General features: G+C 38.7%; 1 protein-coding gene across 4 annotated transcripts in view; it reads left to right on the forward strand.

Annotated features, from left to right (window-relative positions):
• Positions 1-200: 200 nt before the first annotated feature.
• The window catches only part of TUT7 (terminal uridylyl transferase 7), a 32932-nt gene continuing 19854 nt past the window's right edge, over positions 201-13278 (forward strand). For all 4 annotated transcript variants that reach the window (XR_007891895.1, XM_051643636.1, XM_051643637.1 and 1 more), the window contains exons 1-9: positions 201-278; positions 2666-3192; positions 6280-6455; positions 7046-7162; positions 8160-8337; positions 8784-8872; positions 9957-10008; positions 11873-11942; positions 12824-12950. Coding sequence is in view for 3 of the 4 variants with exons in the window: in XM_051643636.1 (XP_051499596.1) it covers positions 2697-3192; positions 6280-6455; positions 7046-7162; positions 8160-8337; positions 8784-8872; positions 9957-10008; positions 11873-11942; positions 12824-12950 (1305 nt within the window). In the remaining variant the exon portion in view is untranslated. The remainder of the gene's footprint in view (positions 279-2665; positions 3193-6279; positions 6456-7045; positions 7163-8159; positions 8338-8783; positions 8873-9956; positions 10009-11872; positions 11943-12823; positions 12951-13278) is intronic.

A 13278-nucleotide genomic window follows, 5' to 3' on the forward strand; every position in this document is an offset into this window, starting at 1 on the left:
TCCCCGCTGCATTTACGAGACGAGCACGGCGGGTCGCCCCGCACACCCCGGCCGGCGCGGCCGGGCTCCGCAGAGCGATAATCGCTGACTCCTCCCGGCGGCGGCGCCCAACCCCCCCCAGCCCTGGGCAGGGCCCGTCCCAGCCGCCCCGCCCGCGCTCCCGGCGGGAGGCGGGGCCGGGCTGCCGGAAGCCTGGAGCGGAGCATCCGCGGGGACGGGTCCTGCTTCCGCCGCGGCACAATGGCGGGGCGGCGGTAGGCGCCGGGTCGTGGCGGCCGGTGAGTGCCTTTCTCTCGGTGGGTGGTGGCTGCTGCCCGCTGCCCGGGCAACGCCTTCCCCAGCAGTGGGTGGATGTCCCCGGCGTCCGGTGCCTCTTCGCCTGCCGCTGCGCCTCCCTTCCCGGCCTGGGCCGCAGCCCGCCCCTCTGCCGGCCCCTCTGCCCGCGGACTGCCCGGCAGCAGCCGCCTGGCTGTCCTTCCGCCAGGCCGCTCCCAGGGCTTTGGGCTGTTGGGGGCGAGGCAGAAGGTGGGAGGACTGGAAGGAGGGGCAGGGGCTGCCGCGTGGGAGCAGGGGAGCCCCGGCCCTGGTGACGGGGCCAGCACCGTCACACCTCCGCCTGCCTGCGCTTGGCAGCCCGGCCGGCGCTGCCCGCCGCTTCTGGCCCCGCAGGAACCATGTCGTCGCGCAGCTGCCTTGCTGCTGACCCTCCGGGGCAGCCCGCCCGCCAGGCCAGCACCTCGGGTCCAGCTGGGAGCCGGAGGCGAGCGTCAGCTCCGAGGCCGCGGTGCCGGCCTTCGCCGTGGGAGCGCGTCGTCATCTGGCCTGGCCGCTGGTTGTGGGCGTTGCTCCTGGGGATGACTAAAGCAAGCCGGTTTTAGATCACTCTGAAATGCAAATTTGAGGCAGTTTCTTCCCTGAAATAGGAAGCAAGTTCACATTGTGTGCTTGAAACTTCTCTTTCGGCTCTTAGCTAGAAGAGCTGCATCTCCAGGGTCGTACATGAATTGAGATCTTTAGGACAGGAATGCTACTTTTTTTGTCACTCATGCAATAGCAAACGACCTCTTCTGCTTAAGAGGAGGATAAAAACTAAAAGCCTCAAGCCTATAGAAAGCAGACACTGAGATGCTTAAACGGTGCCTTTGAGGCCTGCAGAACTTAAAAAAAGCCAGACATTTAAGAAGGTCAGGTGCCCTACTCTCGTATTAAAGGCAATGGAAAGGCATTTACTGCCGTTTGGGTGCATCTTGTAAATGCCCTGCAGCCTTCTCTGCATCCTTAAGCCCATACATGTCTTTTGAAAATTGAAACCATTTTTGTTTGTTTGTAGGTGGTTATATTTAAGTTATATATTCAGTGTCAATGTGACTGCTGCTGCCTATGTGCGTGTAGCCAGTCTCTTCCAGGTAACTCCTCCTTTCACAATCCATGCAGGTTTATGCTAACATAGCAGTTACAACTCCCTGGAAATGTTTTACAATAAGAACATGGATGTGATCAAATTGGGAGGAGGGAGTGCAAATCAGTAGCCCAGATGTTTCAGAGAATGCTGGAATAATACGAGTGCTTAATACCCAGTAATGTGAGACTTCAGATCGCTGGTATAGGTAAAAAACACACTGGGCAGTGTAATCATTGTTTTGTAATCATTGTGTCAGATTTGTTTGATGGATTGCTACTCAGCTTCTACATCTCTGATGGCAATTTTAATCCTTAGTAAGTTGAACAGCATCTGCTGTCAGGAAAGGGGAATATTCAAATTATGTACAATGGTTTTGAGGCCATCCTCGTGTTTGCATTCTACATATTCTATATGCTACAGAGTTCCTTCAGTTGTTCTTTCAAAGCTCCCCCCCTCCCCATTGGAGGCTGAATTAGACAGACAGCAAAATTGGCCAGAGATATTCCATTCCATATATCTACGTAAGCTCAGACAAAGGTCAAAGATCACAGAAAACTTCCTGCTTCTTCTTCCCTTCTTTTCTGTCCATGGCTGGCATTCGGGGAGGACTCTGTCCATCTATTACCATTGATCCTTAGGCATTCCTGACCTTCATAATTCTACACTCTCTGTGGCAGCTCCGGGACTTTCCAGACTGCTCACAGGTCAGGAGAGTGCTGAGGGAGTTGCTGGGGGTGGGGGGAGACAATAGGGGTTTGCACATTCCTGAACACATTTGTATATGAGTGTACATATTTTCGTTTATTATTAGTGTTTAATTAAAGCTGTGTAGTTTAGTTTGCAATCCAGCCAAGTCTCTCTTTTTCTGTCCTTCCCTACCTGGATGGGAGGGGGTCGAGAGCATTGTTGTCTTTGGTTTAATTAATTGCCAATCCTAAGTCAAACCATGACAGGCTGATATGGACTCATAAATATAGTTATCTCTCCTAAAGACATCTGGACTTTTAAGCCTCAGAAAGCTATAGACTGACTGTGCATTTGGTGGTGCATACCTGTTAGACATGTTAAGAGGAGAAACCTAGCTGAATTTTGGAATGCATTTTTCTTTTTGTTGGAATAAACTTTGCTTTCCACCGAGACTTGCTTGCCTTGATGCTATTACAAAGCCAGGGCTTTGATTGTTGAGATTTCTGTAACAAATAATAACCAGTGTTTATCACTTGGTTAATTTTAAAATTCAACTTCTGTTTTTTTAATTTTTAGGTGGGGATCACGGAGCTGAACAGCAATAGCCATGGGAGATGCTGCAAAACATTGCTTTGCCAAACAAAACAAAGAACAGGAAACTTTACATCAGGAAGAATTAAAATATAGTTCCTTACAGAAAGACTGCCGAGTCATGGATGAATACGGCAATGGCCATAGCAATAAAATAGATACCAACCCGCAAAGGAAAAAGGGAACACCAAGTCATTATGGAAGCAGTCCCAGACAAGGGCCACGCAATGTTTTGAGTAGCCCAAATTTACTTAAAATCACAACTTGCAGTCAAGGGGCAAAGTTAAATGATACTCAGAGAGACCAAATGAAGAAGTGGGTATCTGATGACCACCATGGTCCTTCTGACAGCTGGAGGGAGTACAGATCTGTTGCCTGGATGCCAGTGTATAGCAAGTCAAGAAGGGGCTCTCTTCATGAGGTTGAAGGTGCTGGAAACAGAAATACAAGACGACAACTTCAGGAAGACTTAATGAGTGAAATTGTGCCAGACATGCAGAGAGGAAGCTCTGGTAATCAACATGTTTGTTTTTACATAGCTATTCAGTAAAGTAGCTTTTTGTGTATGCTACTGAGAAGTAAATTTTCAAGATTCACTCTTAATGCAAAAAATAATTTTTGTTCTGTCTAGCATTGCAAACTGTTGACTATACTGCAGCACTTTAAATAAATTGCTACAGCAAATACAGAACGTGTTTTATAAATTGTATTGTTTATAAATGGTAGGAGTAAGTAGATTGCAGCATCTGTGTAGTGTTCTTGTTTGCAGTTTTCCAGGTAGAATTTTATTGAATCTGCCAAGGTTCATAAGGGATGTTTCAATTAAGTTGATACAGGGTAGGATTTTGGAGCTACTGAAGAGATCTGTAACAACATATCTTAATGAAGATTGAAAAAAACAATGCCTCATAAGTATTGTGAGAACTTAGTACTAGCAACAGTAATACAGCAATAAGACAGAACTAATTTTCCATGCATATTGAACTTGTCTATGGGCAACAGGCACTAATATGAGAGGATAAGCCCTAAGTATATAAGTAAATGCAAGAAAGAACAGGCTAAGGGAGGATACAGTGATCAATATAATATCTTCATTGAATGTGAGTACCATAAGGAAGCGTAAGTAGAACTGTTTCCCACAAGAACAAAGCAGAAAGAGAGAGCTTTAAAGAAAATATAATTAGATGGAAACACTAAGGCATAGATGAGGTGCTGCCAAGATGGAAGGACAGGCTGGTAGCAAGAGACGTGTCTTGTTTTATTTAAGTCTGCCCCCTGATGAGAAGAAAAGCTATTGCTGGTTGAAACCGAGAAGTCCAGGAATTAAATGCCCTTTGCCTTGATATCAGCTGTCACTGATTTTGTCAAAATGATAGGAAGCCTTAAGCCAACAGTACTCTAATGGTGAGTGAAGATAGCATGCTTATGAATTATGTGCTTTTAAATTTTAGTATTCTGTAGAGCTGGTAGGAACTGAATGCAAAAAAGCAGGAAGGTTGATTAAAATAATCACACAATAGGAGAAATTGCCTACATATAGGGTGAAATACAAAAGAAGGATGTGCAAATGCCATTAAGTAGGAATGTCAGCTGTACAAATAATGGAGGAATAAAGGAAAATTTTCTAATGGTTAAGCTCATTAAGTACTGCAGAGGCTGTCTGAGCAGTTAATAGACTATGTACCTGAAAACCTTTAAGAACAGATTGAGTGAGTTGCTTAAAATTGACGAAGTTCATTTCATTGTGCTGCAAAGCGCAGGCATGCCATAGCTTACCTCTTGGAGTCCCTTCAAAAGTTCTGATTCTGTGTCATGTAGCAAACAATTACTGAAAAGGTTTCATTTAGCATTTCCTTTTACTTTACATCTTTTGTGCAAGTTTTTGCTTTCCTTTACCTTTATGTCTTTTCCTGTAGCTCTTAAGAAAGGAGTTTATCAAATCTGAGGCACTGATTTTATTGCAGGAGCTTGGACTTGCCTTTAGTACTTTAGGTAGTCATTAACCTATAATGAGATTGTCACTACTGTAACTACCAAACATTAGAAGTATTTCTTTGTAGTTTTTTGGAAGTTACTTAGTGATTGCAGAAATAGTGGGTTAGTAGGTTGTCGTCCCATGCTTTCCTGCAAAGACATTTACTACACATTTTCCCCTAAGTTCTAGCTACGCTGATCAGTAAAAATCTCATCAGGCAACACAGGATTTGGGTCTTAGGAGTTTGAGCAGGAGAATCAGCATGTCAAATGGAAGGGATGTGTAAAGTTCAGAGCTTTGGAGCCTTGGAGCTTCCTTGGGCATACTGTTCCTGCAACATATTCAGATTTACCTCTGCTTATTCCAGCATAAACTGGTGCTACTGCTGAAATAAATGTTACCATTCTTTCCCATTCCTGTTTACACTAGTACATGCATGCTACTTAGTGAACTGAGTGAAACAACTGGTTGAAAATACACAAGTTTTTTATCTTTTAGCAATTATTAGAGACAGATACTGTTATTGCAGGAAGGAAACTATAAATAATATTTGGTAGAGTGGTTGTGTTTTATCTGATTTTTTTGGTTTTTTTTAATAATGACGAATTCAAAACCTTGTGCTACGGTAGTAGTTTTGAGTCTAAGAAAGTTGCATAAACTTTCTCAGAAGCAGGGAACTTTAAAAATCCCATGCATCTGGATGTACTGCATAGGTACTCAAGTGAAAGGTAAGATGTGATCTAAAGTCATGTGTGACAATCTGGCCTGTATATATTAATTTCTGATATTATTTTATGGGTATCCTTTGGGCCAGTAGCAATCCCTGCTTCCAAATCATGACTAAGTTTACTTAAAAGTAGAAATGTTAATTTACATCAATTAGTTCCTGAAGTTTTGCTGCAAACATAAGCTGTCTAAACATACTAATTCTGCCAGTTGTATAGCTTTATTAAGAAATGTGTGGAAATACTTAGCAAGATCATTTTTTACTGACTTATCTAGCCAATAAGGTTGGTGGGCTTTTCCCACTTTATTAAATAATGTGAAGGCAAGACTGATTCATATGCTTTTTTAATTGAAAGGCAAGTGACGTTAACAGGCAGTTACTACGGGTGATAATAAATTGTTCAGTGTCACCTAAGCCATGGTAGTGCTGTATCAAAGTGCTGTTAGGTCTTTGGCCTAGACTCATTAGTTCTGTGATACTCATAGTGACCTATGGGTCAGTACACTTCTAGCTTGTTTGTCTAGCTAAGCCTGACCAGACTTATATATTCTATGTTTTCCCTATAATGACGTACACATGTTTCAACTAGGCAGTGAAATCTATTGCATTTCATTATTATTTTTTTTGCCAGTTTTAACAAAGCTATCTAAATAAGACCGGTGCCTTCATTGGGAAAAATGAATGTTTTTTAGTAGTCTGGGACAAAGGTACTACGGTTATGACATAAATATACATGCTTGCAATTGTCAGATTTACACAGAACAGACCATGAAACATGCAGGGTAGGTGATTTGTATCTTCTTTGACTCACACGTAAGTAGAATTAAAGAAGAAAAAAAAATGCTGTGTGGTACTCTGAAGTTATTTGACATACTTGTTCTCATAACTCTTTATAAGAAATGAAGAAGCTTAGGAAACCAAGAAGATCAAGAAGAACTAGAAAGGATGACTATGATCAAGATGAAGTGAATGGTCCAGTCATAGATGAGTCTGTGCTATCAGAAAAAGAACTTCTAGGGTTGCGGCAAGCTGAAGAACGATTGAAGCGAGACTGCGTTTATCGACTGAAGAAGGTGCTACTGTCTTTACTTGTATAGTCTCCTATTATTTTGTCTGTAAATGGGATATAGAGGGTACAGTCTGAGCAATTTCTCCAACTGTAGCTAGAAAGTCTAGTTATAGAATTGATCAGACATAAAAAGGGATGCTGTTAATGGATTGTCAGAAGAAGTCAGGTTATTCTTTTGGGGTTTTGTTCAGTTGTTTGTTGTTTTTTTTACTATAATACATCTTGGTTTGGCAGCAATTTAAGCCTCCCAAAATCACTGCTACTTTAATTCATTAACTAACATCAGATCGTTGTTCGCTGGGGCAGTGGACCAGTAAAGTTTTATTGTATAATTTATCAGTTAATATATTTTTCCATGGGCATTGGGTATTTTCCACTGTAAAATACAAAGTGTTAGGCGTGATTGACCCAGTACTACCATTCTTCTGGCATTGTATTTTATATGGGAATTTTCTCCTATAAAGGTGAAGTTAGGAAAGCTGAAGTAAGTATTTCAGGACTACCGAGTTACAGTCCTTCAACTTAGCAAGGGTATTGAATGAAATGAAGGTACTATCTTTCTACATTTTAGGGTTTTTTACATCTTTATTTTAGCAACCTCGAAGCTACCCATCAGCAAAATATACCTGCAAATTGTGTGACGTTTTGATTGAGTCTGTGGCTTTTGCTCATAAGCATATTAAAGAGAAAAGACACAAGAAAAGCTTCAAGGTGAGTTATGAACAAGAAAAAGTATAAAATGCAGATTTATGAAACTGTCCTCACTGTACAAAGGACAATGAGACTGTACTGCTTCTGAAATCGCCGTACATTTATTGTGTTTCAATCTTCTTAAAAGCTATTACTAATACTGGTAAAAAGAGTAACTGACTTTGCTTCCGCCCTCTCAACTTCAGAATTTCATTTGTACTTTTTCATGCCTATTATTATTAGAATTTGTTCTCATTTAAGGTATAACTCAGTAATATTTTGTTACTGGTGATTTAAGTGTAATAAAAAAGCTGTATCAACTGACTTTTCTGCGGTTCTATGATTCTTCTTGTAGAATACATAAAGTGTATTCCTGTTAGTGTGTATTTCTTTGGTGTCTTTCAACAATGAAGACTTGTGATCAAGTCCAGAGCAATGAAGAGTAGCAATAAGCAAATATAATTGGCATGGTAGAGTTATAGGTTATAACTTATATGTCAGAGTGAAGATGTCAATTCAGAAGTTCTGTAAATGACTGTAAGAACTTGTGGAGTATTACAGACTTGTTTATATGTAAAGGAAGTTTACATAGTTTTGTTTTGAATATAAGCATCAAAATAATCTCCAGCATAACCTCAGTTTTACTTTTTTTTTTTTTTTAATTATGTCTTCTGTTCCATCTACTTTCTCAGCTTGAAGTGGATAAAAATATTTGTCTTCTGCAGGTATTCTGTTTCTTCCTCTAACTCCTACCTGTTTCCACTTCCTAGGTGGTAAAAGAATTGGAGACTTTTTTATGTTCTAAATACATGTATGTATACCTCCTCACATCACTGAAGCTTCCTGCAGTATCTAACTGTTCATACCGGTCACTGTTTCTCTCTTGATGTTCTTGCTTCCAATTACCTGCATTATCTGGACAACCTATGGTCGTGTTGGTATGAGTTGCAGGCCTTTATTGTAGCATATTGAGCAGCCCAAGGAAATGATTAAAATGTCAGTCTTCTTATCTCTAAAGGAAAAGCAAGAAGAAAGGCTGCTGACAGCTCTACCTCCTCCAACGGCTTCCCAGATACAAGCTATTGGTGTTGCTATTGAAAATGTAGTGCAGCAGTTTGGCTTAAATAATGAAGATCTAGAAGAAAGGCTCAACATCAAAACAGTGATGGAAAACTTACTGCAGCAAAAATTGCCAGGTATGAGTTACAATCTGTTTTAGATTGTAGAAATGCCAGCTTGGAGAAAGAAAACAACAGCTCATAAAGTGAAAACTTAATTTAAAACCTTAGCTAGCTAAATTCGGAAACACTATATTTAGTTACTAATCTGAATGACATGATATGGTAATACAACACTGTATCAGAAATGAATTACAGTGGTCTTCATTACCCAAGCAGACCTGTAGTAAAAAGTGAAGTTGAGCAGGACATGGGAGGCGTTTGACCTTAGTGGTAAGCCTCTACTAGCAGCAGTATGGAAGGCAGGATTTGCTAAGACAGTTCTGTGCTGTTGGCAGACCCTTCTTCATTCCTGTGGTTATCAAGACTGTGTGTAGAATTTAGATCTACTGACAATGCCATGAAGTAGCTGCAGACTTATAATTAGGTATAGAGTAAATGCAGTGTAATTCTTTTTGTTGCAGAGTGCTCATTAAGATTGTATGGCTCCTCCTATAGCAGTTTTGGTTTCAAAACTTCAGACATAAACATAGATATCCAGTTTCCTGCCAGTGTAAGTAAGACCTTTTTATTAAGTACATCTAAGTGGTATTCAATGGTTGTGCCTTTGTATAGATTATAGTTTAAATATAACTTACAGTGTGGTAGTACCACTTTTGTGGGGTAGAACAGAGCTACCACATTAAAATAGTCTTAAAATAACACTCCTTGCTTCATACATCTGTATTGATGAGGAAATATAATACATAGTTGTGTTTTGCCACATTTTCTTTCTGAAGACACTTAAAATGTGTGTACTTCTGGCAGTCCTATGAGACAGGTCATTATTTACCTTGTCTTCTTTGGATTAAATGGCACTTCCATGATCTTTTTTTTCTGTATTGATATATGCACATCAGAGTTTTTGATTGCTAGGTTATTTCTGAGTCATGAAACCATCTTAACATCATTTATCTCTGAAGTAATTTGAATTCTTAATTTATCATGTTAAATGTTTCTATACATCTTTCTGCTTGAGCATTTAAAAGAAATTAAGTACTGTGAAAAGTTTTTGATTCCATGCTTAAACTTAACATCTGCTGTAGATGATTTGGCAGTCTCATATTTAAAATTTAGCATTTCCTTTAGGAAACACAGATGGAAATACAGGGACAATTAATAATTTTAAGTTCATAAAGTGCATATAATTTTAAAAAGCTATTATTCCAGTTTTTGATATGAGGCAGACCTATAGTGTCAAGAGGCAATCATATTTGAGCACACTGAAATAGTATCTCTTTTAGTGTTTTTTTCCACAACCAGGTATGATCTTTAAGGTCCTTCCAACCCTAACCATTCTATGGTTAGGTTCTACAGTTCTGTGATTTGATAGACGTAAAAATGGCTTTACTTAAAAATACTCCAAGATGTGTTTCTTTTCATCAACATAGGCAGAGTTTGTGTTCCTTTTGATATATTTTATTGATAACCAAGGACTAAACAATTTTTTCTCAGTTGCTGTTATTTTGTTTCTTTCTTGCTGCCCTCTGTGGAAGGAAAACAGAAGTGGAGTAGGAGTGATGTTTTACTTTTTTTTTGAGTTGTGGGAAATCACCGTTTTCTAGCTATGAAAACAACTTTGTTACTTTTGTTGACAGATGACCCAACCAGACGTTCTCTTACTTGTGCAAGAAAGTCTCCAGAACAGTGGTAAGAAAGAATTGCTGCCTTCTCAATTCTTTTAAACTATTACTGCTTACTGTTGTTGAATTCCACCTCTGTTGAACAGGTAAACCACATGCTACCGTGCTATTTATTTATTTATTTATTTTTAGAAAGACGTGAGGGTTAAAAATACTGCAGGAAAAAATCCATTGGCAGTACTAACTTAGGTTTATATTCAGTTATTTTTAAAGTTCCATTATTTGAGAAATTCCTAGTGAGAAGTTTTCTTCTACATTGTAAGGGAAGATGTCATTAAACAAGGTAGAGTGTGCTCTCTTTGATTCCCCAGGTTGCACTATTAGCCATGTACAGTAGAGAAAGTAGACTAAGCTCTTCTAACATGTGATCAGAAACTTTTTAATATATTTTCAGATTGTGGGCTCTTTTCCTATAATTATATGCATTTGCCTGTTAGTGCAGTGAGGCCATGTACAAATGACTGTATGCAGACATGTTTTTTTTTTGGGTAATAAATACAACTCTATGCATTAATACAGGCAAGTAAATGTCAAGACTTAAAAAAAAAAATGTACTTAAAACAATTTGAGCATATGCATGCAAAACATGAAAAGACAGGAAAAAACTCTGTCCTTTCAAGTGCATATTGCAAAAAGTAAGTTTACTGCTTTCTTGCCTTGTTCTGTGCCTGCAGTTGGATAATCAGACCATGTAGATCTGAGCATGTGTATTGCATGCATACATTTATGGACCTAGATTTTTCTTACTGCTACCCCCACCCCTATTGCATGTGCATCTTCTTGTCTGGTCAAATTACTATTACAGTCTTTGACAAGAGGGATATTGTTCAACCATATTGAAGGAATGAAGACCTAGATTCTATGAAAAGTTAAGATCTTGAATGTGTTTTGAAAACAAGTGATGCTTATATTAATACTGTGCAAAGCCTTTTCCTGTGAGTCAGAAGATTCAGGGACAGAGCACAAGGCTTTTGAAATATTCCAGTGGCAAAAGCAAGATGTTTTTCAAAAAAATCAAGTGTCCAAATGGCTGTATACAATCACAAAAACGTTCTTTCAGAATTTTTTAGTTGGTTATGTACAATTTTTTCATAGTCTCCTTTCCAGTGAACCAGTGAGGTATTAAAAAAGAAGCCCGGTTTGGATCAATGAACTCCACTTGGAGAAAGGACTGCTGTACATAAGTACTGCAGTAAATAATAATATTACTATAAATAATATTTACTGCTGTAAATAAGTACAGACTTCTGTACTTATTTAGTGTTAAGATAAAAATGTAGCAGAATTGCGCTTGGAAATCTATGTAAACAGTAAGAGGGAAAAAAAATCGAGAATAGTAAGAAGTTACTACATGATATCTCTAAGCCTGTTGTATACCTATGAAGAGCGTTTCTAGATGACCAGGAAAAATAAACTTGGATATTTTCTGTCTGTCTAGTACTGACATAATGCTCTACTGTTTTCATTTTTCATATTAACGTTGTTTCACAGATGTCATTGGTCTGTCTTTTTTACTGAATTACTATAATGACCTGAATTACTGAAGTCAGCACTTAGCCAAAATATAACTGCTTAATTATGTCTACCGTGTATACGAATTTTGAAAAGTTACGTTTTTTTCTTGAGTATTTTCTTAACAGAAAGTGCTTATCATAGAGTATAGACCATACTCTTCCCATCACAAATGAAAAACTTGCTTTAAAAGAGTGGCAGAATTAATCTATCAGATGTACTGAGTTATTTGTGTCAAAATTAGTAATTTTATTAAGAAGTTGATGTTCTAGCTGTAGTCTTCCAGCTGCATCCAGTTTAAGATATCTTTTGTCAGCACCATGTTTAACTTGGCTTCTTTTTTCTCTTTTTCCCCGTAGAATCTTTTACGGAAGTTGATGCAGATTTCCATGCTAGAATACCGGTGGTGGTGTGCAGAGAAAAACAAAGGTCTCGGTTGTCACTTTGTGTGTTCTAATAGTATATAGCAATGTAAATTGTGTACCAACATCTGAAAAATGACGTTTCTGTACTAAATTATTACAGTTCCATGGATCTTGAAACACAAACTAACACTCATGGGCAAGTCATTCCTAGCCTAGAATAAGAGGGTAAGGGTTATTCTATCCTCAGCTGTGTATTTCCCAATCCCTTTAACCATTATGGCTTCCAGCATGTACCCTTACCCTTCCATCTGGGAACTGCTTAAGCAGAAGGTTTCCTTACTTATAGGTAATGTAGATACCATGTTTAAATTACAGATTTTTGTAAGGGCAAGATCAGCTTGCTTAGCTTCACTGGTATTCTGCAAATCAGTGAAAGACCTTTTGTTTTGCCCATTTAGTGGATATCACTTAAGATTCATGAAACATTCTATAAACACCTACTGGTATAGAAATATTACACGTTATTTGCTGCTACCTTGATCTTTCACTATTTGAAAACGTTTCCTGTGCTGTGGAAACAGCAGGGAAGCTGTTTTCTGATGAATGGGGTATGGGAAGATGTTTTTAATTCATGAGGGAAATTAATACTGTAATTTTTTCAATTTATTTTTTAGTTCAGTGAATTAATATAATTAGAAACAAGTACTTAAATTTTAATTGTATATGAAAACACTTTTACAGAAAATTACAATGCATATATTTCAACCTAACCATAAATCAAATTTGTTTTCCATGCTCCTTTTAATGTAGGTATGGTGACTTTGAGATACTATTAAGTCTTTCCTTACAGCCTTCTGCTGTACTGTTTTGTGAGGTGTCATCTGACCTATGGCTTTTCTTAAAAAACCTCTAAGATCTTGTACTTTGTTTATTTTTGGGTTTTAGTGGCCTTATTTGTAAAGTGAGCGCAGGGAATGAGAATGCTTGTCTGACAGCAAACCATTTGGCTGCACTTGGAAAACTGGAACCTACTGTAGTACCTTTAGTGATTGCCTTCAGGTACTGGGCAAAGGTAAGAGAAGTTTGTATTGCCCCATCTTTGAATAAATACTGAATGAACATTGATATTACGCTGTTAAGATGGTAGGTATGGTATAGAAAACAGTTGCTGAAACTATCTTTAGAAGAAGAGTTGGGAAAAGGATATTTAATGTTCTTATAAATTGTAAATTTTATACATTATATAATTACATTTGTGTGTTAGAATATTCCAGTAATTTCAAAAGTGGAATTTTAAGGTCCAGTTAGTGGCATACTCTTAAGTATACTGCTCTGTTACCAAACTAGTCAAAGCAATATATATGAAATGTATATGAAATGGAATTACCAGTTTCCCATAC

This window comes from Apus apus, chromosome Z, assembly GCF_020740795.1.
Source record: "Apus apus isolate bApuApu2 chromosome Z, bApuApu2.pri.cur, whole genome shotgun sequence".
Classification (NCBI taxonomy): domain Eukaryota; kingdom Metazoa; phylum Chordata; class Aves; order Apodiformes; family Apodidae; genus Apus; species Apus apus.